This window comes from Mesoplodon mirus, assembly GCF_964341445.2.
Source record: "Mesoplodon mirus genome assembly, chromosome: 13".
NCBI lineage: Eukaryota > Metazoa > Chordata > Mammalia > Artiodactyla > Ziphiidae > Mesoplodon > Mesoplodon mirus.
Genome location: NC_138989.1, coordinates 40,114,176 through 40,142,064, shown reverse-complemented (window position 1 = coordinate 40,142,064; position 27,889 = coordinate 40,114,176). Strand labels below are relative to the sequence as shown.

At 43.9% G+C, this 27,889-nt stretch overlaps 2 protein-coding genes across 10 annotated transcripts in view; both read left to right on the top strand.

Moving 5' to 3' along the window:
• Positions 1 to 5,855, top strand: part of ANKRD29 (ankyrin repeat domain 29) — a 43,637-nt gene extending 37,782 nt beyond the window's left edge. For all 9 annotated transcript variants that reach the window (XM_082640301.1, XM_082640300.1, XM_082640299.1 and 6 more), the window contains one exon: positions 4,859 to 5,855. In XM_082640301.1, coding sequence (XP_082496427.1) covers positions 4,859 to 4,942 — 84 coding nt within the window. In that variant the 3' untranslated portion in view covers positions 4,943 to 5,855. The remainder of the gene's footprint in view (positions 1 to 4,858) is intronic.
• Positions 5,856 to 19,272: 13,417 nt separating this feature from the next.
• The window catches only part of NPC1 (NPC intracellular cholesterol transporter 1), a 49,210-nt gene continuing 40,593 nt past the window's right edge, over positions 19,273 to 27,889 (top strand). The window contains exon 1 of the mRNA XM_082640434.1: positions 19,273 to 19,438. Coding sequence (XP_082496560.1) covers positions 19,382 to 19,438 — 57 coding nt within the window. The 5' untranslated portion in view covers positions 19,273 to 19,381. The remainder of the gene's footprint in view (positions 19,439 to 27,889) is intronic.

The window sequence follows — 27,889 nt, the reverse complement described above, 5'->3', positions numbered from 1 at the left end:
TTCCAAAAACAACCTATTTTTTTTTTTTTTTTTTTCTGTACGCGGGCCTCTCACTGTTGTGGCCTCTCCCGTTGCGGAGCACAGGCTCCGGACATGCAGGCTCAGCGGGCCCAGCCGCTCCGCGGCATGTGGGATCTTCCCGGACCGGGGCATGAACCTGCGTCCCCTGCATCAGGCGGACTCTCAACCACTGCGCCACCAGGGAAGCCCCCATATTTTTTTAAATTGAAGTATAGTTGAGCAAAACCAACCCATATTTTTTTATAGCTCAAAAATTTTCTTAGTTTTCAGTTAAGCCAAACTTGGAGGTGGGAGGATGCCCAGTAAAAAATGACTGTCATTGTATTTCCTCCTACTCAAGGGCTGCATAAGCAGTCACATGTAGAGACTGGGGGTGGGATAGTAGCCTAGGAAAGGTCTAGAGGAAGCACACTGAAACTACTGACTTTTGAAGGAGGAAGTATGGTGGGGACTTATTAACAGGGGAGAGTATGAAAAGCAACTTTCGCTTTATACTTAGATAGTGTTTGAATTTTTATAAGCATCTATTACTGTGTTAGATTTTATTAATAATAAAACCAAAATCATATAACATTTCATGATATTTTTAAAAGAAACTATTAAGAAGTGCAATTAGACAACATGCCAAGAGCCGCTTTTTCTCATTCCACTTAGCACGTGGAATTATTACTTCCCCTGTTCCTACCATTGAACTGCTTGAAGACAACATTTCTGTTTATTTCTTCCTGAGATACATGGGTTTGTTTTCCATTAGCTGGTCTGGCTGTGTGATGAGCCCGCTGAAATCACAATTGCTCTCTTATCTTTGCACCTTGGACACAGATGTCCTAAAAAGATCAGTCTTCATTGCTAAGCCACCCAGTACTGAATTAAGGCAGTTTCTTTACATAGAAACTGAAAGATGCAATTCCTTGTGTGTCTTGTGGAATCTCAGCAGTAATGGTTATGGGGAATTTCCAGTGACCAAAATGCTGGTCTTTGGAGTGTCTGTGTAGCTGCCTGTGTTGGAGTTTCATCCTGCAGAAGCCCTTGGAGAGCCGGGAGTAGCTGCCAGGAAGCTGCCCGCCTGCACTCCAGGCAGCCTGTAGAAGCCAGGCTCTTCAGAGGCAGCTTCAGAAGCGAGGGTGTTGGGATTCCAGCAGCCACTCAGGACTCTTGAGGGGGTATCCTTGACCTTTATTCATTCATCCCACAAACACTTATTGAGTGCCTGCTAGATGCCATGCACTGTGCTGTGAACATTGTCTATGGGGAGATAATAGTGAAAGAGATTCACATAGTGTCTGTCTTCATGGGGCTCAGAGTTTACTGGAGAATAAAGATAATTAAACAAGCAATTGCAACACACAGTGACAAGGGCTGTCAGCAGGAAGTGAAGAATGCTATCGAAGGCTTCCTGGAGAGAGTCACTTTTCAGCTAGTACAGAAGCACCCTTCTGCTCTAGGGGCTCCAGGACTTCTGCTCTGGGGCAGATGCCAGAGGAGAGGGTAACCAATGGCCCAGTACCTCTCCCCACACCGTAGCCATCCCCATGGGTGTGGGGATCCTATGTTCCTGATACCCCCAGCTGAGGACTCAGAACACATCTTCTCCCAGGAGCAGTAGGGACAGAGAGTGGTGTGATGCTGTGGGTCATGAGGATGGACCTATGGTCCTGCTCCATAATGAATAAGATGGCCTTTAGGGGCTAGCCTGGGCACTAGCCATCATTACCTGAGCAACTTGAGAATTCGGTGGGGACCCTCCTGAGAGAGGAGGAGTGAGACCAGGTTTTTAAAACTATGTGGATGACACACAGAACAGTGATGTGATTGACTGAAACAACACAATTTGAGAGTATAAAGCCTATTTTAATGGTAATGGATATGGACATTCATGGAGATGGTCACACACACTGTAACTTAACAAGCTTGTAGACAGAGGTACAGCTTCTTAGATCCACTCCTCTCCCTGACTGTAGAGGATCCTCTGGCTACCTGCCAGCCTGTCACCAAGGACCAGTAACCGATGCAAAACACTTAGTTCTTCCTGAGGGTACTCTGACTGGATGGTGCTCAGGTCCATTCTCCAGGAGCATTATTCTTAGCCCCAGGCATTAGGCCTGTACAACATCTGCTCCTGCAGGAACTAAGCTAATACCAGAATTAACCCCACAGAGGGGTCTCTGGTCTAAGGCAGCATCGAATAGCACCTCTTGTTAGAGTCAGTCCAGCACCAGCATCAGGGGTCCTTTGGGTGGGCAGGAGTGCAGCTGCAGGACATGCTGCACAGCAGACCACCGTGGCAAACTCATCATTCCCAGCAAGTGAGGTCCCAGCCAGTAGGTGGGGGTCAGAGAGCAGGATCCAGCCTAGAAGGTAGGTATTGCAGGAGCTTCACCTAAGATCAGGGTTTCAGATAAAGCAGCTGGGGTTCCAGGTTTAACTGCAGGGGAAAAAAAAAACTACATCCAAGTTCTCTCCCTGATTTGGTTGCCTTTCTACCCTTTAATTGCCTCTCCCCTGAATTCCCAAGAACATCCTTTTATTCATCTGTAACAACTGTTCTCAAAGTGTGGTCGGTGGACCCTTGGGGTGTCCTCAAAACCCTTTCAAGGGTTCTAATAGGTTGAAACAATATTCTTAATAATACAGAGACGCTATTTGCCCTTTTTCACTGTGCTGACATTTGCCGTAATGGTGCAAAGGTAATGGCAGATGAAACTGTTGGCACCTTAACACACATCAAAGCAGGGTCACAAACTGTAGTGGCAAATGATTTTACAAACCTCTAATTCATTTTACACGTTGTAGATTATTTTATAAAAATACCAGTTTTACCTAAGAATGTCTTTGATGAAGCAGTAAACAATTTTAATTTTATGAAACCTTGACCCTTGCTGTATGTCTTTTTACTATGTAACAAAATTCGAAGTTTGCACCAAGCACTTCTGCTGTAGGCTGAAGCACATGGTTGTCTCAGGGAAAGCACTTGTGCCATTGTTTGAATTGCAAAGGGAGCCAGCCACTTTTTGGGGGGATCTCCACTTTTCCTTGAAAGAATGGGCTCGTATCCATCACATGAGCCTGACAGCTTCCTGATACCTGTAGCTTTTCTGATGAATCAGTGATAATATTAATGAATGATGTGAGCTTTGAGAATTGTATAATGAAATGTGTCAACATTTGGAAGATCTGTATAACTCAGCTACTATTTTCTAAATGGCCGGTACATGATGTTACAAACATGCATAGGTAAAAAATCCACCTGCAGATAGATAGACCTATGGATTTTAATGCAACAGAGTAGAAAAATTCATTGATGTGGTTTCAAATTCCACGTGGCAATTTAGCTTTAAGATAATTGATCGGATACAGAAGCGGATATAAGAATCCAATTATCTTCTTTTAAGCTACACAGTAAAGAAATATGCAAAACTGTTAACAGTGCTACACTTCTAACTTTTCTGTTTTTGAAAATTTAGTTCTTTTTCATAAATATGTTATTTATGTTAACCTGTAATGGGTTTATTATTTTTAATGAATTAATAAATATACTTAATTTTTTTCATTTTTGATTAGTTAAAAACAAAAGCTCTTTGGGGTCCTCAATAATTTTTAAGAGTGTACAGAAGTCTTGAGACTAAAAAGTTTGGGAACCATTGCCCTATAATGTCTATTTCTTAAGATAGGGACTCGCTCACAAAGTAAACGCTTCCAGAACGTGTCTCAGCAGCACTGTGAAAAGAAAGGACATAGAGTGAGGCTGGATCAGGTGGGGTGTCGGGCCACTGAAGCTGTTCTTCCCCATGTGTCTTATGCTCTGGATGTTTCCTAACTCTGCCTTCTCATCAAAAGATGAGTCTCAAGTCCCTAGCAGAGAGACTGCCTTATATAATAAACAAACAGGTTATCAAATCTATTTATTGACAACATACTAGATAAGCTAGGCATTGTGCTAGAAATGAGGATACAGTGATTAATAAGATATGGACCCCGGCCTCCTGGAGATTATAGCCTAGTAATGGATATGGCTAGATAGAAAACTCTAAAAGACAAATATCACATGATATCACTTATAGGTCAAATCTGAAATATGATACAAATGAACTTATTAATAAAACAGAAACAGACTCACAGACATAGAAAACAAACTTATGGTTACTAAAGGAGAAAGGGAGGGAAGGATAAATTAGGAGTTTGGGGGGCTTCCCTGGTGGCGCAGTGGTTGAGAGTCCACCTGCCGATGCAGGGGACACGCATTCGTGCCCCGGTCTGGGAGGATCCCACATGCCGTGGAGCGGCTGGGCCCGTGAGCCATGGCCACTGAGCCTGCGCGTCCGGAGCCTGTGCTCCACAATGGGAGAGGCCACAGCAGTGAAAGGCCCGCGTACCGCAAGAAAAAAAAAAAATTAGGAGTTTGGGATTAGCAGATATAAACTACCATATATAAAATAAATAAACAATAAGATCCTACTGTATAGCATGGGGAACCATATTCAGTATCTTGTAATAAACCATAATGGAAAAGAACATGAAAAAGAATATATGTATGTGTTTGTGTGTGTGTATCTGAATCACTGTGCTGTACCCCTGAAACTAACACAACATTGTAAATCAACTATACTCCAAAAAATTTTAAAAAGAAAAATAACTAACAATGAGATAAGAAAGTAACTGGTGATATTTATATTTAAATATATCTAAAGAAAACCTTTAATGCCTTGATACAAAAGACTGAGTCCAGTGGGGTTTTTCATCAGTGGAGGAGCAAGTGTGGGTCAGGGGCCCCTCTTTGGAGTCCCTGAAACCACACCAACTGTGGGAACTCACTCATACCTATCTTATCTTCTTTCAGGCCAATGAACTTCCAGCAGAACTAACCAAAAATGAACGTATATTGCATCTCCTCCGAAGTAAAGAAGGACACAGGAAGAGCTAACTTAGTTTTATATTAGACTGAAAGATAGAAAGCTTAATCATATTGTCCAAAAAGAAATTGCTTTTCAAATAGTGTTGGAAATTCCTAGAAGAAAGAAAATGCCCAGAATGCCCATGCTGGGTCCCTGACCAAGAAGAGCTGTGCTTCGTGCCCTGAGTCAAAAACAGAGCAGCTCAGGGGCCCCTTCCTCTCATGTAGTGGACTTCTCACACTGGCCTGTAGCCCCACTCCAGGGGGCCTGGCATGTTCGTGTATTCCACAGAAACTCGTTTTAAACTACATCAACTTGGGTCTTTCAGTTAAACTCTAAGATAGAGTTAAACCCTCTGTCTTAAAAATAGAAACAGAAAGGAAGCAGAAAGCTTTGTTCCTTTAAAAAGACTGAAAGTCTGACCTTTAGTGAATTGGTGCACTTTTGCTTTTGTGTTAAATGTATGTGTGCTCAAAGATATGGCTCCATCGTATTTTACATATATATGTATGTCATTCCAGTGTAAAATGTTCTCCTCTATGAATCAATAATGTATAAAGTTATATTATTGAAAAGCCACTTCTGACATTCAACCATGTGCTTTTCAATGATGGACTGTTGAACTATAAAAAAAAGAAAAATTGTTCATTTTTACCTGGAGTCAATGTTGTAGGTATGGTAGGATACAAGTGGCAAATTTGGAAATTCAGAAAATTACAAACCACAAGAAATGTAGGCTTGTCTCTTTGAACCATTACTTTGGGCCTATTGCTGGGAATCTATTTCCTGTGCCGTAACTAAGTATGCTGTGGAATCTTGAGCTTCCAACACCAATTGCTCGATACAATAACTTTGGAGTCCTTGGATAAAATGTGATATAATATGTTGCTATTACTATTGCAGAAGTATAAGTAATAAAAGACTGTTACTAGTATTTAATAAGTGTTCATCTATGCGTGTTTTGGGGCTGATTGATTCCAAGAAAGAAACCTGGGTTTTGTTGAATTATTCCTTTGAGGGGGGTCAAAATTTATACTTAATGCACTTTATAATCAATGGTGTCTAAATGCCTCAGTCAGTGCCTATTTGCACACACAAAAATTAAACCTTCTTTCTATAATCTACCATAATAAACACTGATGGCATTTTGTTACTTAAACACATCTTTAGTTTTCTTGTTCATGTTCTGCTCTGTTTTCCAGCCAATGTTCTATGTTAAGATGGAGGGAAATGTTCTAAACCATATATATATATTTTTTCAACCAACTTGCAGTGGTACTAAAAGTATTATCTTTATGTCAGTAAATGAATTATAATTTTGAAATTAGAAGATATTCTCTTAAAGTTTGTTATGATCAGTAAAACAATCAATCAACAAAGATCAGCTTATTTTAATCCATGTCACAAGTGAAGCCAGTAATGAGCAACCCACAGGGCCCCCAGAGAAGCCTACAGCCCAATCAGCCAGGCAACGAGCCTGCAATCTAATTTCTGGATTAAAAAATTAGAAAGCTGTCTGTATTGCTAAAACATCCAGATATAAACATTTTAGTAGTTAAAAAGCGGTGCCCATCTCCTCACTGGCTTTCTTTTATTCAACAACGTTGTACAAATACATCTTCTTTTATGGGAATTTCATAAAGCTATATTCATTTCGAAGAGGAAAATAATGTGGCCTGAAGTGCTTTATTTTTTTCCCCAACCAAAAAAAAAAAAAAGGTTGCTCATCACTGATATAAATCAAAACAGTATAATGGGTACTGATAACAAAGTTCCAAAAGACAAAATGGGATGAAATGACAAATGTAATGTTGACAAACTTAATGTTTTTCACTAGAGCATGTTGTCCTGGGCCTATTTGTTAGATCCTTTAAAATGGATAATGTTCTTGACCAATATTAGGGGCATAAAGAATGAATTCAGTAGCTTTAACAATATTGAAAGGTGGCCTTCTTAACTGTAGGTAAGAGGTCTCTAGCTTAGAAGGATCACATTTAGTCTAAATGAGATGAGATGACAATATTATCCATAGCAGGGAAGAAGATTGTATTAATCCCTCACCAAAGACTGAACAAAAGTTCTGTTATTTAAAATTAAATTGCGTTTTTCACTTTTTTTAATACAGTTGAATTGCATTTATTTTGCACACAGGTGGATGATTCTTACTTTATGTTCATCTAATTCACAGTTCAGTGCTCTGCATCTGAGAACGTAGAAGCAGCAATTCCTATGCAAATCGTTTGCTTAATTGAACCCCCAAAGCTTTTCATTACATTCATTTGTTTGATGACAAATTCCATGTTATAATTCAAAATAAAGTTAACGTACTACCCAGTCTGCCTTTGCTGATTTTTCCTGTTTGTTTTTAATCAGAAGTTCTTTCAGTGTGATTTTTAATAGTATGGAATTTTAGAGTGAATAATTCCACTCTGTTGATAAATATATTGATATTTGGAAACTGAATAGGATTGTTAAGCTTTATGGACCTATGATTTCATTACTTCTACCATGGAGAACTTTTGTAATGATCCCAAAAGGTTTTTTATTCAAACAAAAATTCCTGGGATAGTCATGAAAGGTACTGAAAGGTACCTGAAAGTACTGGAAGGTACTGAAAATGAAACTCTAAGCTGTACGTCTTGACGATTTGATATTTGTAGACGTTGTGAAAGTATTCCCCCAGCTAGGTAATTAACACATCCATCACCTCACATATCGATCTTTATGTGTGTGTGTGAGAGAAAGTCTTAATATCCATTTGTATTATCTATGATGCTCCTGGCTCTTCAGTCCTTTGCATTGGCTCTTTCTTCTGCAATAGTTGAGGATTTTTGCACAACTTCATATTTAGGAAACAAGTATTTGCAACGGTAACTCTAGGAATCTGGAGCACTCCATGGCCGTTCTGGGGTCCTCCCCTGTTCCATCCACCCTCTGCAACTGAAACCGCACAACTCAGATGGGACTCAAACCCAGCCAAAACCCAGATGGAGACTTGAATCCTGTCGTTTAATTAAGATTGCACACGTGGTCTAATGCTCACGTGGACTTAATGAAGCTCAGGTTCTTTATGTCTCAGCACAGAAGGAATTCAGGGAGAGGCAAAGTGGTAGGTAAGAAGTGGATTTATTTAGAGAGATACACATTCCATAGACAGAATGCGGTCTGTCTCAAAAGGCAAGAGCAGCCCTGGGGGAAATGCATGCCACATATAGAGTGTGGGCCATCTCAGAAGACAAGAGGCCCCGAAATATGGGGCGGTTAGTTTTTACAGGCTGGGTAATTTCACAGGCTAAGGAGTGGGAGGATTATTTCAACTATTTGGGGGAAGGGGCCGGGATTTCCAGGAATTGGGCCACCGCCCACTCTTTGGCTTTTTATTGGAAGCCTCAGAACTGTCAGGGTGCCTGTCAGTATGTCATTTAATATGCTGATGTATTACAATGAGCGTATGACGAGGTTCACCGCGAATCTTCCGCTATCTTGGACCGAATCGGTTCTAACCAGTTTTTGTCGTATTCTCAACAGCTATGTTATTCTTTTATTTTATTTTGTTTTATGTTAAGAGAGCTTGGGAATAGGCTATTTTATTTTACTTATTTATTTATTTATTCTTTTTTTTTTTTACCGTGCCCCGCGGCATGTGCACTGGAAGCGCGGAGTCCCAACCGCTGGACCGCTAGGGGAGTCCCCTTAACTGCTGTGCCCTGCCCCCTCCCTCCTCTTTCACAACCACAGAAGAGTTATGTCTCATCATTACCCCACACTGGGGCACCTACTCAGAGGAAAAGAGAACCCCCCAAAGCCAGGCTACTTGGAAACTGACGGCGATGCCTGCATTTCGGGGTGGGCCTGTGCTGCAGATTACAGGGGTGAGAAGCTGAGGTCCTAATTTCATTATGAAGTGGTTTTGGTGCTGGAACTGGCTGAGCCTCACAAGTGGAGTCTACAGATTATTAGTACTAACAATAGAAAAAGCAGTTAACATTTGTTAAAGGATGTGCTCAGCACTCTACAGATAATCTCATGAAGTTTATATGCATTTTCTTTTTTTTTTTTCTTTCGGTACGCGGGCCTCTCACTGCTGTGGCCTCTCCTGTTGCGGAGCACAGGCTCCGGACCCGCAGGTTCAGCGACCATGGCTCACGGGCCCAGCCGCTCCACGGCATGTGGGATCCTCCCGGACCGGGGCATGAACCCGTGTCCCCTGCATTGGCAGGCGGACTCTCAATCACTGCGCCACCAAGGAAGCCCTATATGCATTTTCTTATTTACCCCTGATAACAACGCTATGGAACAGGCACTATTATCATCATCATCTTGCAGCTGAGGAAATGGGCTTTGAGAGTGTTTTTTTAATTAATTAATTTATTTATTTTAAGATTTGTTTATTTTAAGATTTATTTATTTTAAGATTTATTTTATTTATTTATTTACTTTATCTGCGCCGGGTCTTAGTTGAGGCATGCAGGCTTCTTAGTTGCAGCATGCATGCAAGATCTAGTTCCCCAACCAGGGATCGAACCCAGGCCCCCTGCATTGGGAGCAAGGAGTCTTATCCACTGGACCACCAGGGAAGTCCCAAGAGTGTTTTTAAAAAGAAACAACAGGCCCGAAATGGAGTCAGTTGCCCCCAGGACAGCAAACCAAGGTTTAATTTCAATTTCAGCTACTCCTCGGAGTGTGAACTTTAAGCCGTCAATCTGGAATTACCACATCAGCACCTGTGAGGTGAACTGCATGATAGATCCCCGCCCTTCCCCCAAAGGAAGGTGACTTTGCCTGAAATACTGTAACCTTTTTTCTTTTTTATGACTTCCTTGTCCCACTCCCTTTCTACCTTTAAAAAACTTCCATTTTGTACAGCTCCTAAAGCTCCTTTCTACTTACTAGGTGGGATGTTGCCCAATTCATGAATCCTTGATTTTTTTTTTTTTTTTTTTTTTTGGCTGCCCCGCATGGCTTTAGGGATCTTAGTAAACCAACCAGGGATGGAACCCATGCCCTGTGCAGTGGAAACGCAGAGTCCTAACCACTGGACCACCAGGGAATTCCCATGAATCCTTGAATAAAGCCAAATAGGTCTTCAAATGTACTCAGTTGAGTTCTTTTTTTAAACAGGAAATAACCTCCCAATGCTATGAGGCCAATGCTAAACCCTCTGATCTTTGGGTTTTGCTTTTTATAGTGGGGGAAAGGGGGGAGAATGGTGCCCAGATGGAGTCATGATTATGGCATCAAGGCAGTGAGAGTGGAGAATACGGGACTTTTTTTGTTTTTAATATTTAGAGGTAGAGCTAATGATAATTAGGTGATTAATTGAACAGGGAGGGTGAGGAAAAGAAAGAAGAATTAGAAATTATACTAAGGTGTGTCAGGGGACCCTAAGACCTCTCCCAGGTTTGGTGATTTGCTAGGAAGACTCAAGAGGCTCATTGTATGGTCATATTCATGGCTAAGTTTACAGCGAAATTGATAAATAGCAAAATTAGAAAAGGGAAAGGGAAATGAAATGGAGATATAGAGGAAACCAGGTTAAAGCTTCCAAGAGTCCTCTCCTCTAGGAAAGTCTTGTGATAACATTACGAAGTGTTATCTGCTGCGGAAGCTCATTAGAGGCTCACTCAGGCTTTTAGCTGGGAGCTAGTCACATAGGCACCCTCTGCCTTAGCATTTACTAGAATTCCAGACTTCCAGAAGGAAATCAGGCATTTAGCATAAACCACATTGTTTGTGTAGACAGCAGAGGAACAGTGAGCCATTATCACTTAGGGAAAATTTTCTATCAGTGCAGGGAACTATTTGCCACTCAAGAGTCCAGATGCCAGCCAGCAGCCAACCTTGTAAGCAAGACTTTCTATAGACAGCAGTCTCAGGTCTGCGGTGCTCTTTCCCACATACAAGGTTTACATGGAGGATGGTGAAATTTTCTCTAGGAAATAAAGAACAGCAGAGTTGGGGTGGGGACAGAGAGAGAGGGAGTTTGGACACGTTCGATTTGAAGAATGTGTGAAATAGACTCCAGAAGGCAGTTGGAAATAGCAGCTTAATGTTTAGGACAAGACTCTTCCTGATCTGGGCATCATCTACATAGAAGTGATGGTCAAAGTCATGGGACAAATGAGGTCCCCAGAAAGACTCTGGTGAGAGGAAATAGCTGAGAAGGAAATTGGAAGGAAGAAGGGAATCAGCAAAGGAGAAGAGATGAAATGGACAGGAGTGGGAAGTGAAACGTGGGTCAAGGGAGGAGAAAGTTTCAAGAAGAGGAGAGCAGGCAACAAACCCCGTGAAGAAGTGTCGCCATGAAACACTAAGGCCGGCAAATTCCAGACCTCCTTTGCTGCACAACCTTGCCCTTGGTGAACTTGTTCAGTCGTCAAAGAACTCTGGCCCTGTGTTGGAGAGGAAAAGCATAGGGTCTGGTCAGGACCTGCAGCTAATGATAAATTAAATGGTTGACTTGAAATGATTCTAGTTATCTTGGTAGAATTGTTTTTTGAAACCACTCCTAACACTTTCTAGGGATTGTTGGCAGCCATCAGAATGTATTACCTCTGCTTGTCACCAACAAGGAACTTGGTGCAGGATCTGTGTGGTGCCTGAGAGTTAATGTTTTACTACCTTCTTGGTAAAGTGCAAGAAAATATACTTATCTATGCTGGTCAGTTGGTCTTAATTAGTGAGTTCTATCTCACTGTGAGAAGGTGCTAAAAAATGAGCATGTAGAACCATGCTGAGACCCAGCTATGTACAGACTCACACTGTGTGATGATTATTCATGCCATTTCCCCTCATCAGCTCACACCCATGTACTTACCTGTGCTTCAAAATACAGAGAAAATCAAAAACCAAAATCAAAACGAAATAAGACAAAAAATATGTTCTATGCTCTCTGGGCAAATTTAGAATAATTTATTTCACATTCCTCTGACTGAGACTGGCCTGTCTCTTTACTCTGTTTAACTTACCAAACATAATGAGAGAAGCCATTAATACTAACTGAGGTGTTTTCTCCAAGCTCTCTGACTGTAGTTAGTCCTCAGTTAAATAATTTATGCATTACTGGGCCTGGAAAGTCTTAGAATCTTTTCCTGGTGACTTACCCTTATTTTTTGGCAATATTTTAAGATAATTTAAAAATATAAGTGAAGTCATGTTTTAACAATTGAAGGAAGTTAAAGATCTTCAGGCTTTTTTTTTTTTTTTTGGCCACGCCTTGAGGTTTGCGGGATCTTAGCTCCCCAACCAGGCAGTGAAATAGCCGAGTCCTAATCACTGGACTTCCAGGGAATTCCCAAGATCTTCAGTTTTTATTAGATGCCTTGTCAGCTTTATCTCTGGCAACAGAAAGAATCACTTCTCCCATCGCTGGTCTCTTCTTCTCTCCCTCACTAGAATTTAACCCTCTAATTTTTAATGAAGGAAATGCTGTTATTGTTCCTATTTCTCGCAGTTGAACTTTTAAGAATAGCCTTAGAAAAGTCTTGTGTTTACAAGTTAGACTCCCTAGTTTAGGAAAGATAAGAGCAAAAGCCACCCCAGATGAGGGAAACTGTAATATGTGACTGAATCCTCCAGATTAGGGAATGCCAAGTGAAAACCACTGACAGCCATGTTTCAAGGTATCCCCATGCTAATAGCATCCTATGTGACTGTAAGCTACACCGCAACCCATGACTGGATTAATCACCAATTCAAGTATCCTTAGTATGGTGAGTAATACTTTACCATAAGTCTGACCAAAAATAACCCATTCCTGAAACCCTCATAAACCACTGACACTGAAGTCATGAGTTGTGTCTGTAATCTATTTTAAATGAAGATGTCTGTAAAATTTGGCTTGCTTAAATATGGAGTTTTAAAACTCTATTGCAGAACCCAAAAGAATTGAGGGCTTATTTCAAAGAAATGACCTGTACAAGAATGTTCATAGCAACTCTATCATAGCCCAAACTGGAAACAACCCAAATGTCTGCCATGGTATTTTTATACAATGGAATGTTACTGAGCAATAAAAAAAGATGAACTATTGCTATAAGTGATGGGGATGAATCTCACAGACATAATGTCGAGTGAAAGAAACCAGACACAAAAGAATATGACTCCATTTGCATGAAGTTCAGAAACAGCAAAAGCAATTTATGATGATAGAAGTCAGAATCGTGGCTATCTTTTGGTTGGAGGAGGGGATGATATTGACTGGGAAAAGGCATGAGGGAGCCTTCTGGGTCTTGAAAATGTTCTATAGGCTTCCTCTGGTTGGTGGCTACATGGATCTGAGGTAACTAGCCTCCAAGAAGGTCCCCAATGCTCCCCTCCTCTGGAATTCTTGTCCCTGTATAGTCCCCCTCCTACATTGTATCAGGACTGTTTGGTGTGATCAGCAGAATATGGCAAAAGTGATGGCATGCCACTGAGTTGAGGCTCTGTCTTGCTCTCTCTTGGATCACTCGCTCTGGAGGAAGCCAGCTGCAAGTCTTGAGAACACACAAGCAGCCCTGTGGAGAAGCCCACATGGAGAGGAACTGAGGCCTCCTGCCAGCAGCATGTTGCAAGCAAATATTCCAGCCCCAGTCAAGCATTCAGATGATGTAGCCCAGCTGACATCTTGACCACAACCTCACAAGCCAAAACCACCCCGAACCACACTAATCCCTGGCTGACAGAAACTCTGATATAGTAAATGTTTCTTCTTGTAATCTACTACATTTTGGGATAATTGGTTATCAAGTAATAGATAATATAAGTATATTATATGTAAGAATTCATTGAACTGTACAGGCAAGTTTTATATACTTTATATATGGGTTATATAATAATAAAAAAGAAAAAAGTCTATTACCAAAAAGAGGCTGTCAAAAACACTCAACCTGAAACTCCCTAGAGGTTTGGCAGAAGCATTAACTCAAGGTCTCCTATATTTCACCAAAATGTGTTCGCAGTGTGTAGCCAGACGGAGGGAGACATGTGTGAGCTGGTCACCTTCTCCTGTTCCCTGTGTTGAACTGGTCATCCTCCGACTGTGTACAGGTGGTGCTTTTAGAGTCAGCTCTAGCTGCTCTTCCTGGACCTTTTTCGGGGCTGTTAGCAAAATTTACAATGTCTACAAAAGTGGGGCCGACTTCTCCATTAAGCCCAGTAGGCCTAGTGCCTAGGGCCCCTGACACTTTCAAGGTCTCATAAAATGTTTTAACATCAATTTATTTTAAAATCAGAAGAAAAATAAAAATATAATAATAATAAATATATAATAATGAAATCAGCTTGGATTATATCCATCTTTATACCAAATGCAGTTGTAAAATATAATTTTAAGTGTTTTTTCTTAAGGAGGGAGGGGCCCCCAAAGGCAAAGGTACTTAGAGCCAACAAAAGTCATAACCCAGCCCTGAGCACAAGGAGGCGTGCTATGGACTGAACAGTTCCTCCCCCAAATTTATATGTCCCCCTAACCCCCAATATAATTATTTAGAGACAGGGTTTTAGGAGGTAATGAAGGTCAAATAAGGTCATAAGGGTGTAACCTTAACCCGATAGGATTCTGTGACTTTCTACAAAGAAGAAGAGATTTCTCTCTCCACATACGTTCACCAAGGAAAGACCATGTGAACACACAATGAGAAGCCAGCCGTCTGCAAGCCAGCAAGTGGAGGCTCACCAGAAATAAAACTCACTGGCAGCTTGATCTTAGACTTCTCTGTCTCCATAACCGTGGGATATAAATTCCAGATGTTTAAGCCACCCAGTCCATGGTATTTTGTTATGGCAGCCTGAGCTGACTAATACAAGGAGGGAAAAGTGGAAAAAAAAAAAAAAAAGAGCAAAGTGAAGACATGCTGAGTCCAACAGGAACGGTCTCAGGTATCACCAGATTAAGTCAGTTGTATCCTAGTACCCCAAAGGCCCAGCTCTATCTTCATTTCCTATTATTGAATTTCAGCCTTCAAGTTAGAAACTAGGCAAGCTTGCAATCTGTGCAGAGGTTAGGCATTCTTTTTTCTTTGCCTACTTGAATCACTGCCTACTTTGCAGTTCCAAGTTAGCAGCAGCAGCAGCAAAAAAAAAAAAAAGAAAAAGTTTCTATATTAGAAGAACTCAAAGTTATTTTATTGGAATAAAATTTTATTAACATGAATATCCTGCTCAAATCACATCCCTAGTCTAGAAAATGAGATGCAGTGGTTGCTTAGCCAATGAGGTAACCCAGGAGAATGAGGGTTAAAGAAGACTATGTTTTATGAAGACTATGTGATCATCTGCTGAATGTTACTAAGAGGGCAAGTGAGATGAGAACAAAGGAGTTGTCATTGATTTGGCAACACAAAAACCAGTGATGACTTTTAGAAGAGCAGGTGTCCATCTGATTGCTGAGGCTCTGGGGGGAGGTGGAGAGCCAGATCTTTTTTTTTTTTTTTTTTCTTTTTGCGGTATGCGGGCCTCTCACTGTTGTGGCCTCTCCCGTTGCGGAGCACAGGCTCCGGACGCGCAGGCCCAGCGGCCATGGCTCACGGGCCCAGCCGCTCCGCGGCATATGGGATCCTCCCAGACCGGGGCACGAACCCGTATCCCCTGCATCGGCAGGCGGACTCTCAACCACTGCGCCACCAGGGAGGCCCGAGAGCCAGATCTTTACATCACTCCTTGCAGCAAAATAATTCCAGATGGATCATTATCTTCATGAAATCATTAAAACTCTAAAGGAAAACATGGAATAATTTTTTATAACCCTGTAAACTAGTAAATTAGTAAAAGTTTCTGCACTGCATTTGCTAGATCAACAGGTGAATTTTCTTAATAAATAGTTTTTACAAATCAATATAAAAAAACTAACAGAAAATGAAGAATACAGAAAAAGAAATAAAATTTATAAGTGTATGAAAAGATTCTTAATCTCACTTATAATTAATAAAATACAAATTAAAGCATCATAATAAGAAACAAAATAATTAAAATCACAGATACTATTTTTCACCTAACAGAATGGCAAAGATAAGTGTTGGCAAAGAGGTGGAATCGAGTACTTCCATATGTTGTTAGCAAAAGTGTAAATTGCAATCTCTTTGGAGGGCAATTTGGCAATAATCAAAACTAAAAGACACATTTCCTTTGATCCAACAATATATGCATTTTTCTGACAGTTCTATTTGTATATGATTGTAAAGATTTAGGTACAAGGATGTTCACTGCATCATTGTTTCCTGTAACAAAAGTGACAAACCAAACATAAAACAGGAGATTGATTAAATAAATTATGTAATGGATCAAAAACTATTAACAGACTATTTCTAGCCTTCCCCTTCCATCTGCTAGGTAAAAAGAAATTTGTTTTGGGTCAACGTTCTCATCTCTCTCCCTAAGGAAAATGTTCAATAGCTTTTAGACTTCTGTGATGCAATACCATGAGGAAAGCAGAGGGCACAGAAAGATGCAAAGCTTTGTGGAATCCAGACAAGCTCAGGAATGTGAGGAGGCATAAGGAAAAGAAAGGTGAATTTATACAATATTACTAGAGATATACAAACCCTTCCCATGTTTCAGAAATGCAATTTTGAGGCTTAAGTCATTTTGAAATACTTTTTGGTGATGAACTCTATTTCACTGACTTAGGCACAGCTCTGAGACTGGCCTACAGTGCTAGCTTCAGAAATGTCATATACACACAATGAAATCCATAAAGCTAGTAAAAGTATTGAGGTGGAAAAGCATATTGCTAAATGTAAAAAAACGCAAGCTGTAAACTGTATACCGTATGTTCCCACTTGTTTAAAAAGCCCATCCATATATTATTCACGTACATGTTTTCGAATACATAGATGTTTTCTGGAGGATGTTTCTGCACATTTCTAAAGATGCATACATGTAATAATTTCATTGACCCTCTTGTTTTGTCCTTTATTTTTATGCAGTCAATGCTGAATGGTGTTTATAATGATAGAGGTATTGAGTATTATTTAAACAAAAAGTCTCTCTTAGGACCTCAACCATGTGTCAACTGAAATAAAAACGCACAATGTAGGACTTCCCTGGTGGCACAGTGGTAAAGAATCCACCTGCCAATGCAGGGGACACTGGAAGATCCCACATGTCACGGAGCAACTAAGCTCATGAGCCACAACTACTGAGCCTGAGCTCTAGAGCCCTCGTGCCACAACTACAGAAGCCCGCGCACCTAGAGCCCATGCTCTGCAACAGGAGAAGTCACTGCAGTGAGAAGCCCGCGCACCGCAATGAAGAGTAGACCCCCCCACACCCCGCTCACCGCAACTAGAGAAAACCCATGGGCAGCAATGAAGACCTAACACAGCCAAAAATAAATAAATCTATATTTCTTAAAAAAATGCACAATGTAAATGTTGTGAGTCAAGTTTTGTTTGGGGACCTTCCTGAGGACCAGAGCCTGGGAGACAGCCTCTCAGAGAGCTCTGAGAAACTGCTCCAAAGAGGTAAGGGAGGAACCAGGATGTATGTGAACTTTTCTGCTTGGAAAAAAACTTGTAATCAAGCATAAAAAGATCACTGCTAATCACAAAGAACTGACATTTCAAGTTAATGATTTTAGTGCTTTTCTAAGTAGGGGAAGATGAAAGAATCTAGGGTCTTTTTGAAATTTTTCCTTAGCTACCTATCTTAGCTACCTAGTGGTCAGTATATCCAATGCACAGAATGCTTCCAGTTTTTCTCCATCCTGAATGCCCCTCAGGGTGCACACATTAGCAACTGCAGTGGTTAAAGGCTTCATTCTTGTAGAATTGGGATGGCAGGCAACTTTTTTTTTTTCTTTACATGAGTGAAAACAATTTTCAGAGAAGAAGAAAATACACCATGATGTGACATAGATTATCCATAATGGTGGAATTATATATGACTTTTTTATTCTTGTCTGTAAACTTTTGTGTATTTTCAAAGTTTCCACCATGAGCATGGATTACTTTATCAGCAAAACAAATTTCTCTTCAAAATATGATAGTTTATTTTTAAAATATATTCTAGCCTTTTGGATATTGTCAAAGCTGTACAAAAAAACAGAACCAGAAAAAATATATATAGTTAAAAGATCTTTTAGTTACTATTTTGGTGAATAGTAGACATAATTTGTTGGGTATCAAAATTTCTGCCCATCCCAGAAATGTTTCATGTGGTGCTTAAAATTACCTTTATTCAAGTCAATTATTTAGTAAAGGTTGTTTGTTTGCTTCCCCCGTAAGGACTTTGGTAAAATTGGAAGGGTAACTAACCCACCAGGATCCAGGGAATACATTACAGAGGTAGTTCTTGAATTGGAATGTGAATTGGAACAATCAGGAGGGCTTGTTAAACTAAAAAGGGCAGCTTCATCCCCTAGGCTTTCTGATTCGGTGGGTCCAGGGTGGGAGCCATAATTTGCATTTCTAACAAATTCCCAGGTGGTGGTGCTGCCAGCTGGTTCAGTGACAACTATTTGAGTATCTCTGCATGAAGCATACTACCTTATGATACATATAACAAAAATAAGTGTAGAAAGATATAATAAGTGTAAGACTTAAAAACGTAGATGCTTCTTTATCTTTGTGTTACTTCACTTCACCTAGAAATTAACGGACTCTGGTCCCACCTCTGGGTCAAACCTCCCCCCGGGCTGGTGGCGGGCTCTTCTGACGTCCGCACATTCCCTGCCACGCTTGGCTCCGCCAGCAGATGGTGCGGTTCTAGCGCTTTTCCAAAAGTGGGCTGAGAGGACAGAAAACAGAGATTGGGTAGCTCTGAGGCATCGTCCACAGCCACGCACCGCCCCTGGAGCTCTCGGATCACAACACTGTCAGGCCACTGCGTGGCGCCGCCCCCCGCTTTGCTAGAAGTGCCCAGGCATGGATTCCTTTTGGGTTACTGGGTTTGGAAGGAGAACTTGCTTAGGGTGCTAATTGGACCCGCTGAGAAGTGGGGTCTTAATTGGGAAGATAGTCCGCACGCAATCCCATGTGCTAAAACCTCGCCCACCGTCTCCAATCGAGGAAAGACAAAAAGGGGAGAAAGGAGTTAAATCATCAAAACCACACGCCGTTGGGACAGCTCCAGAAGTATCCTTCCCGGGCCGGATTCCAAATGTTCAGGGGCCCGGGTCTGCGAGTCACTGGCCTGAGGCTGCGCCCCCAAGCGCTTCAAGGCGGAGAAGTGCCGAGCTGGGACTGGGGAGGGCGCTGTGGGATCCGGCGGTGGGGTCCCGACTAGCCCCGCCCCTGTCCCGCTCCCCACCCCGGGCCGGCCCCGCCCCAGGACAGGTCTAGGGCGGGTCCAGGCAGTGCTGGCAACGGCCCCACCCAAAAGTGGGAGGAGCCGACGACGCCTTCGTCCTTCCTGACCTGCGCGCGCAATCAGCCGCAGCTGGCGCTTGTTCACTCCCTCCGCCGGCGCCGGACCCAGACAGACCCGGACGCTGAGCGGAGCCTGCCAGCCGACTCTCACCGACGTCTGCAGCCCGGCGCCACGGCAGCATGAGTGCGTGCGGCCCGGCCCTCGGTCTCCTCCTGCTGCTGCTCTGCCCGGCGCAGGTGAGCGGCCGCCGGCGACCCGGGCAGGCTGTGGGGGACGTAGTGAGGCCGCGAGGCGGGGAGGGCGGCGGGCTGTCCAGCGGCTCAGGCGTCCCCGGCCCCAGAGAGGACCAAATGCGGGTCCAGCGGGTCCCGGGGAAGTTGGTCTAGCGATGGAGCCCCTGGAGGTCCCCCCCAGCTCTCCGGTGCCTTTCTCCGGCCACGCAGTTTTCCCTGTGGTCTGGAAGAAGGTGGCAACTGGGGGCTGCTTGTTTGACCTGTTTGGAGCTCCTTTCACCTGTGGTCACCTCGTTTCTGGATTTAGGGTGTGGGGTGAAGAGAGGAGGAAGAACATGGGCAGAGAGGAAATAGGGTTCGTATTATTTAACCTGCCTTTCCCCCCGTACTTCTGCCAGATGCACGCGAATTCTTTGTAAATGTGTTTAGAAGATCTGACCACTTTATTTCTTCTCCTCTTCCCCTAAAGGTGAAGGAGGGAGGGGAGATAAAGTTAGCAATCCGTCAGGCCCCAGATTGGAACAGCCCTAAGTACTTTACAGAAGGCAGCTTGGTCTTCTAAAGAGTGCAAGTTACCTCTTACTGACTCCCTTTACATCTCTAGAAGCTGAGGCTGACAGGTTCACGTGTTAATTGGATTTCGCAATACCAGCCGTGGAGAGGATGGGGCCTGGAACTCCCTGGGTCGGCTCTCCCCTGGTTTGGTAGAAGCCCTGGGCATGAGCGCCTCGCTGCTATTTGTGTGTCTTCAGTTTTGTCCTTTAAAACTGTGGGTGTTCGGAGGGATGTCTAAGGATTTAGTGCCGTTTAAACCAGATCCGGATGGGAATCCCAGGTTCTCGTGCCCACTCATAGATGTGTCAGTGATGAGGGGGCAGTGAGTCCCAGGGGAAGGCAGATCAAGGGGTTTCCTGCACCAGAAAAAGCTCTCCTGAGACGTCTGCATAGTTCTCAGCAGGGGGGTAGGTGTGGCTGACCCGGGAAGGGCCTCCTGTATGTGCGTGTGGGCATCGCCAGGGGTGTGGGCTTGTGGAAGAGCACACACCTGGTGGGGAGGGGAGGCAGAGGAAAGCAGGTTTCGGGGAGGTGCTTTGGAATGGGGTCAACCGGTAGACCGCCTGCTCGCCCTGTGGCTTTGGGCTCATTACTCTTTCAAGCCTCACTTTTTCTGAAGATAAGCAATACCTCGTACGATCATTGAGGTCCCTCCATGCATAATGATGTTTGGAGAGACCGCATCACTGTAGTAAAAACTCAAGAAATAGCAGCAGTTATTTGCTTTGAAAATACAACTATTCAATTTCCCGAGAGTTTTAGGTTAGGCTCTAACAGGCAGACTTCACGTGGTTAAGTAGCTTTAATTTATCTCTGAAATCCTTTTACCTCAAGGTAGCAGCCAGGGCTGATGGTAAATGAGTGCCTCTCCTCCTAGGACTTTTGGGATAGGTCAGGGGTTGGTCACAAGTTTCTTGCAAAACGCCTGGAAGCCTTGAGAAGGTTTGCAAATATGAACTGGAGACCCTCGTGTTGATATTTTTAAGATTAGCTCCCTCATGTCTGCAGAGGCTTTCAGTACCTGCATTTCTTCACACCTGCAATGTGATGGGGGGGCGGGCGGTTCCCACTTTTAGAATTCTCACCAGTGATAAGCAGCTCGTCTGGGTTCAGTCTGAGCACCAGTAAAGTTCTGTCACGGAATTGCAGACTAACTGTCCTTCATAAAGTCTGAAATACCTTTGGGGGGTGGGGGATTTTTGCTTTCCTTAACTTTTAAGTTTTACAGATGATGAAATCACATTACTAAGACTGCGTGGTTTTTAAACCTTGTGCTCATCCAAATAATGTGTGCAGTTTTGAGTAGTAGTACACATCTCTCCTGACTGTAATATTTATAAGCTTTTTCCTGAGGGACTTGCACCATAATGAGGCCTGGGTAGGAATTAAGCCATTAAAACTGCTTTTCCTGAGGAGATCGGGAACGGGTTAATCTTTCAGCCTGAGAGCATTGAAGAATAACTTTCTGAAATTGGAGCGAATGTGGGTAATCTTCCCCAGTCTCTTTCATTCCTTGATTGATGCTGTGATCAGTTATTTTACTAACATAAGTAATCAAGGGAAAATGAGGCTTTTTATTATTAGCAAGTGGGCAGAAAGAAAACGCCTTGCTGAATAGGTCTTTGTATTCCTTCAGTGTTTGTCATATTACCCAGAACAAAGAATCCTCTTTCCTGGGTAACCCTTCCCCTCCCTCCACTCCTCCTAAAAGGGATGCTTTTCAGGGGTGTTTTACAGATGACATATTACCTGTGCGGAAGCCTGGAGTGGGCCGTCTCTAACCTGAGCTCAGGTGCCTCGTCTGCTCTTCCACCCACAGATCTGTGAAGGGCACCAGCTCTCCAGCCAAATAAACTACTTGCTGTCAAAACCCTGCCCATCTTCCAAGGCCCAGTTCAAAAGTATCTTCATCTGTGACATTGTCATTCTGTTCCCCCAACTAGAATGCCTTCCCTCTGAAGTTCTCAATCTTTGTTTAAACTGCTGCAGCAGGAGCGGCGTTTACGGCCTGGCACAAGACTTGGAGTTAAAAGACCTGGTGTGGGTCTTGACTCTTCCTCTTACCAGGAGTGATCTTGGGCAAAGGCAGTCTCCTCCTCTGTAAAAGGGGGTTAACAACTTCGCCTGCTTCTCAGGGTGCTTGTGGAAAGACAGAGAAATATTGTTTGAATTGAACTACCACGCTGCAGGCTCCTTGAGGGCAAGAACTATATTTTACCATCTCCAGCGTGGCCTGAATCAACAAATCATTGGGCCTTCATGGATTTGGGTGAGGGGATAAGATCGGTGGGGCATTCAGAGGCTAGTAGAGATCAGAATTGGATTTGCATTTGTTGTCTGGGTGTTTGCGAAGATCAACGGTGGCCCGACAGGCTTTCCTTTGCTTGCAACATGCTTGTTATTTTCAGTCTTTAGAATATTTGCTTTGGCAAGAAAACTTTAAAACACACACACACACACACACACACACACACACACACACAAACCAACCCAAAAAACCCCTGCTCTCTCTGATGCAAGTGTGCTCTTGGGGGATTTGAGAGGGAATCTTTAGAATTGGGCCACGGAGGAACTCAAATTACCGTCATTCAGTAATTTCATAAATGTGAAGTGAGTGCAGTGTAGGATACAATAGTAGATCGAAAGAATCACCTAGCCAGAAAGTGGTCTGTCTATAAACTGTAAAGTGCTATGTAAAAGTTAGTAGTCACTATCCCTGTCTTGTTCATAGTTGATGGGAGGACGAGTGGATACATAAAAAAAATTACAGTGCAAAGAAAAGTGTGCTCTAATAAAGGGACAGAATGTGCTGGGGAGTCCATTTTCGAGCTGAGTGTTGGAGGGTGAATTAATGCTTATCAGGCGGATGAAAGGAAAACTGGAGAAAATAGGGGGGAAAGTTACCCAGTTGTTACTAAAAACCATTAAGCTGTACACTTCAACGGTGAATTTATGGTATGTAAATTATCTCAATATTTTTAAATGGCATCCTGGATTACAAGAGACTAAGGAAAAAGGAATTGCCTAATTTTTGCATAGTACTCCATTGCGATGACACCTCTGGTCTTGTTTTAACCTCCCAAGACTCCTTAAGATAGGTGTGATGCTGTTTTTCCTGTTTTACAGATGTGGATATTAAGGCTGAAGTTTGTCTCAAGGTCATAGTTGGTAAATGGCAGACTGGGGCTTGAGCCACTGTCTTCTGACTTCCGGGCTCTATTCAAATTCAGAATATTGCCGCCAGGTTATTCATATTTAGCAAGCTCTGTTGAATGGGTGTTTAGCAGATGTTCTACTTGGCCAGTAACATTCAAGGCATGTTCCTGGCTCCAGTGTGGCTTCTCCAAAAGCCTGTGATAGATCAGGTGTGGATTTAGCCTACTGGCCTGACCCTTGGTTTAATTGTCACGTTGTGTGAACATTCCTTAGGAAAAAACCTGCGGACAGTATACACCCCCACCCACTTTCATGGTTTTGATTTAGCCTTGTGGCTTTTGGATTATTTTTCAAACTTGTGAGTGTGGGAGCTCAGAAATGTCTAAGACTAACTAATAGTGTGACCTTGGGCAAGTCAGTTAAACGGCAAGCTGGAGGGGTTATCTGTAAAGTGAAGATTGCCTGAGCCCATCTAACTCGAAAAATATATCTAAAATACCCATCTAAAGGCGCGCCTGGTGCTCACACAAATTATCCTTTGTTGTGTGTATATGTTTACCCCAGGTTGGCTATAAAACAGAGTTCCAGAGAATTCCGTCATTAAAAGTCAGAGCAGACCAGCCTCCACCCCAAATGTCCTGTCATATTTGTTTGTTCTGCGTACCTGACCCCGAAGGACACAGCAGGCAGCTTAATCTCTGGACAGGATTCTCTGGGCCACCGCCTCCTGGGTTATCCTGACTGGCCAGGCCAGCCCCTCAGCTCCACCCCTCGCCAGAGCTGCAGCTGGGTGTGTCTCCAGGTTCCATCGTGAGCTTTACTCATCCAGGACAGCAGCAGAGGTGAGGGGCCCAGGCCCTGCACTGCATCTGCATGGGATGGCCAGGTACAGGCCTGGGGCTGAGGACAGTCAGTGGTCCTGAGAAAGTGAGTCAGGACTTGACGGCTGCCTAGAGTTGTATGTAAATGGTAGTCATTGGTCCTGTAGGTGAACAAGGCTGTGTGGAAAGAGGGACACCTGTGTAGGATGATAGTGGAGGGGACAGCCCATCCCTAGCACATTGTCACAATCTAAGGATACGTCCGTGTACAAACTGAGCTGAAGTTTGAACAGTGCAGCAGCTGGTGGGGTGGGCATGGGGGTGAATAGGAGGGAGAATGCTTAACTTGGCGTTCAGAATCTTGTTTCTCATTACTGGTTTTGTCACTTATGAGCCATGTGACCTCAGAGAATCCTCTCTGAGCTCCAGTTTCCTTACCTGTAAAATTCTGTGATACTACTCCATGGGATGTCCGAGAAATAAACGAGGCAGTGAGGGAGAAATCACTCAACTTTGTGCCTGGCCCTCGGTTGATGTTCATTAAGCATTTGAACATGAGTTAATATTCACCCTGGAGTATAGAATTCTGTTGCTGATGTTCAGAGCTTCTCCCTGTGATAAGATGCGCTTTCAGGGAGCTCCCAAGTACAGTCTGTTTAGCAGCTGCTAGAGTTGCTGACGTAGCAGAAGGGGCATGTTTTTTTTTAACTTTCCTGAACTATTCCTATTATTATTGAAAGATGCTTCCCTGTGCAGTCATATATCCAATAATTAAACTCTAGAGCATGTTGTGAAATAAAGCAGAGATGGCCTAGGCTTGTAACTACTAAATTCTCGGTTAAAGCCAAAGCAACTTCCTACATAATCCAGTCAAGCTCCTTTAACTCATCTTGTACGGTTTGATAGTTTCTGAATCAGTGAACACTGGATGCAATACTATAGAAAATTTCAAAGGAAGTATAACACCTGGGCTCTGCCCTTTAGGATTCTGTGGTCTTACAGGGCATTCGAGACAAACACAAGAAAATACTCTTGCAACCTCTGCCTTCATGCACAACTTTGTGATGCTCATAAATTCTCCTTGATCTTAGAGCAGGAGCCAGCAAATTATGACCTGGCTAGAGCCTGTAGTTGTGGATAGTTTTCTTGGGACACACCCACGCCCATCTTTTACCCATTGTCTGTGGTTACTTTTGAGCTACAGCAGACAAGGTTGAGTATGTAGCGCAGAGACCTTAGGGCCCACAAACCTATCATATTTAATATTTGGCCCTCTAAGGAAACGTTTATCCACCGCGTCCTGGTGGATCCCCAGGGGAGCTTGTGGAATGTAAGTCACAAAGAAATGGTTCGCCTGAGCTCTGGGTGCAGGACACCTGCTGACTCAGTGAGGATGGATGCCCGTGAGCACCAGCCACGTGCTGCCTGGGGCCAACCTGCCTCTGCCCCAGGACAGCTCACCCGACGGGGGAGCACCGTGACCAGATCCAGGTGATAGGAGTCAGAGTTAAATTTAGTGGAGGCAGTGAGTCTTGGGTGAGGCTTGTAAAAAGGGAGGCCGTTCCAAGATGGGGGGGGGACTGAAATGTGTGGAGAAAACGAGGGACAGCAGACAAGGGCTGGAGTCCGGCCTTGGGAACCCCGATAAATACAGTTACAGGCAGTTCAGGTAGAGTCAACAGCCAGTCACGGAGGGTAGTAGAGATTATGTAAAAGTTACTGCATTTGTGTGTGTTTGCGTGGATATATGTCTACAGGTTTGCCTGTGGGAGGGAATTGAAAGCCCAGAAGACCTAGATCTAATAAGTTAGCATTGGTTAAGTCTGAGGAATGGGGTGGCAGTGGAGAGGTGAGGGGGAGCTTCCGGTGTTATCTCATATACACCTGTAATGTTTGAATATTTGTGATGGGTGGGTACTCTGTAATTAAGGAAAATAGAATCTACACTCATTTAACATTTTAGGAATCGGTCAAATGTTTAAATGCTTAAATAAGACAGTTCTTGTGGTCATGAATAGCTCTGTAAGACTGGTCGGTGCCCATGAGATGAACTGTGAAGAATTATCATCCTTTGGACTTGTCCCCCACGACCCCAGGTGGAGCTTTGGCAACACCTGTTATTAGAGGCTCTGGCTGTGTCGCATGACACTCAGACCCATGGTGTTTCAACTGACGGTCACCCTTCTCTGTTTAGTCTCAGTATAACCAAGAACGTGCTGTCTGCAGTCCTTGCCACTGGGCTTTTCTCTTCCATGGTGAAGGGCATCCGAGCCCATGTTTTGTGATAAAATACACATAAAATCGACCGTTTTAAGTTAAAGTACAGTTCAAGGACATTAGGTACATCACATGTTGTGCAACTACCGCCACCGTCCATCTCTGGAGCTGAGCTCACATGCAGTCTGGTGCCCTTTGGGCTCTGGCAGACCGCCAGCCTTGGTGGGTTTATTTCAGTATCGGGCAGGAGATGGCCTTCCCCAGGTGAGTATCATTGGTGTGAAGTCAGCACCAGCTGTTCTTGTATCAGAGTGAAGGCAGCTTTCACCCAGACACCTTGCTTCCCTGAGAAAGGAAGTATGTGGCCTGTACCTGAGCCCTTGATTGCTCGGCGTGCCCTTGGTCTTGGTGTCGGCTTGTGCCGCCCTGACGTTCCAGGAAATCTTCCAGGGATCTTGAGGTGAGCCGTTGTCTTCGTTGATAAAGTCTGACCGCTGGGCCCTGGCGCTTTGGAGCCTGGAAGCCCCAGTTGTTCGGATGTCGGCTAGGTTCTTGACGGGCTGCATAGATGAGCTCGGCCTAGTCAGTGGTCCGCTGAGGAGTGGCCCTCGTGCAGCATAAGGAGTAAGAGCTCCAGCTTCTAAACCAGCCAGGCCTTGGGTCGGGTCTGGCTCTGCCGTTCTCACATGTGGCCTCAGATGGGTCACTTTACCTCAGTTTCCTCATATGTGAAGTGGTGTTATTTTAGTGCCAGCCTCACAGATCTGCTGCGGGATTGAGGTGACAGGGGCACCCTTATCCAGTGCCTGGGTGCCGTGGGCGTGGTGTACCCCCATGGGAGCAGACCACGTGGTGGGAGGTGATGAGGTGGACAGAGGATGGCTGTGGGCTCGCAGGGAAGGGGTCGGGGGGGAAGGGGTGAGGGAGGCTGCACCGGCGAGGCTTCCCGGGAGGTTGGTGGGAAAGGTACCTGGGCCTGAGCCCCTGATGAAGAGGGCCTGGCGATGGAGGAAAGACTGGTTTCCTTTTGAGCACCTGGGCTGTGCAGCAGGTGGTTGGAGGTGCAGCTGGAGAGGAGTTGTGGGTGGTCTGACTGAGTGGGAGGGTGAAATGGAGCAGCCTTCGTGGGCAGGAGCAGGTGAAGGGACCAACACAGATGAGGTTGAACATGTGGATGAGGAGGAAGCCAGGTGGTGGAGGTCCCCAGGGGGGCTCAGCACCAGCCGGGCCCTGCGGTTGAAGGAGATGCTCGGGTTTCAGCTGTAGGTGAGCCGAGGGGAGGCTGGGAGAGAGACTTGAGGTGGGGAAGAGGCCTCCCAACCCGTGCAGCCGTGTGAGTGAGTGCACAGGCGCACAGGCCTGCACAAGGGATGGGTGATGGACCCCCTTGAGGGAGGACCTTAATTATATATTGAGAGTCTGTTTCTGGAACTAGAATGTTCTGGTTTGAATCCTGGCTCTGCTGCTTTTGGACAAGTTATTTAGCCTCTCTGCCTCTGTTTGCTCATCTGTAAATTGGGCATAATAGCACCTCCCAGGACTTCCCTGGCGGTCCAGTGGTTAAGACTCTGTGCTTCTACTGCAGGGGGTGCGGGTTCCATCCCTGGTCGGGGAACTAGGATCACGCACGCCGCGTGGTGTGGCCAAAAAAAGAAAAAACCTTCCCTCATGCATTTGTTGTAAGGATTCATTGGGTTAATATGTA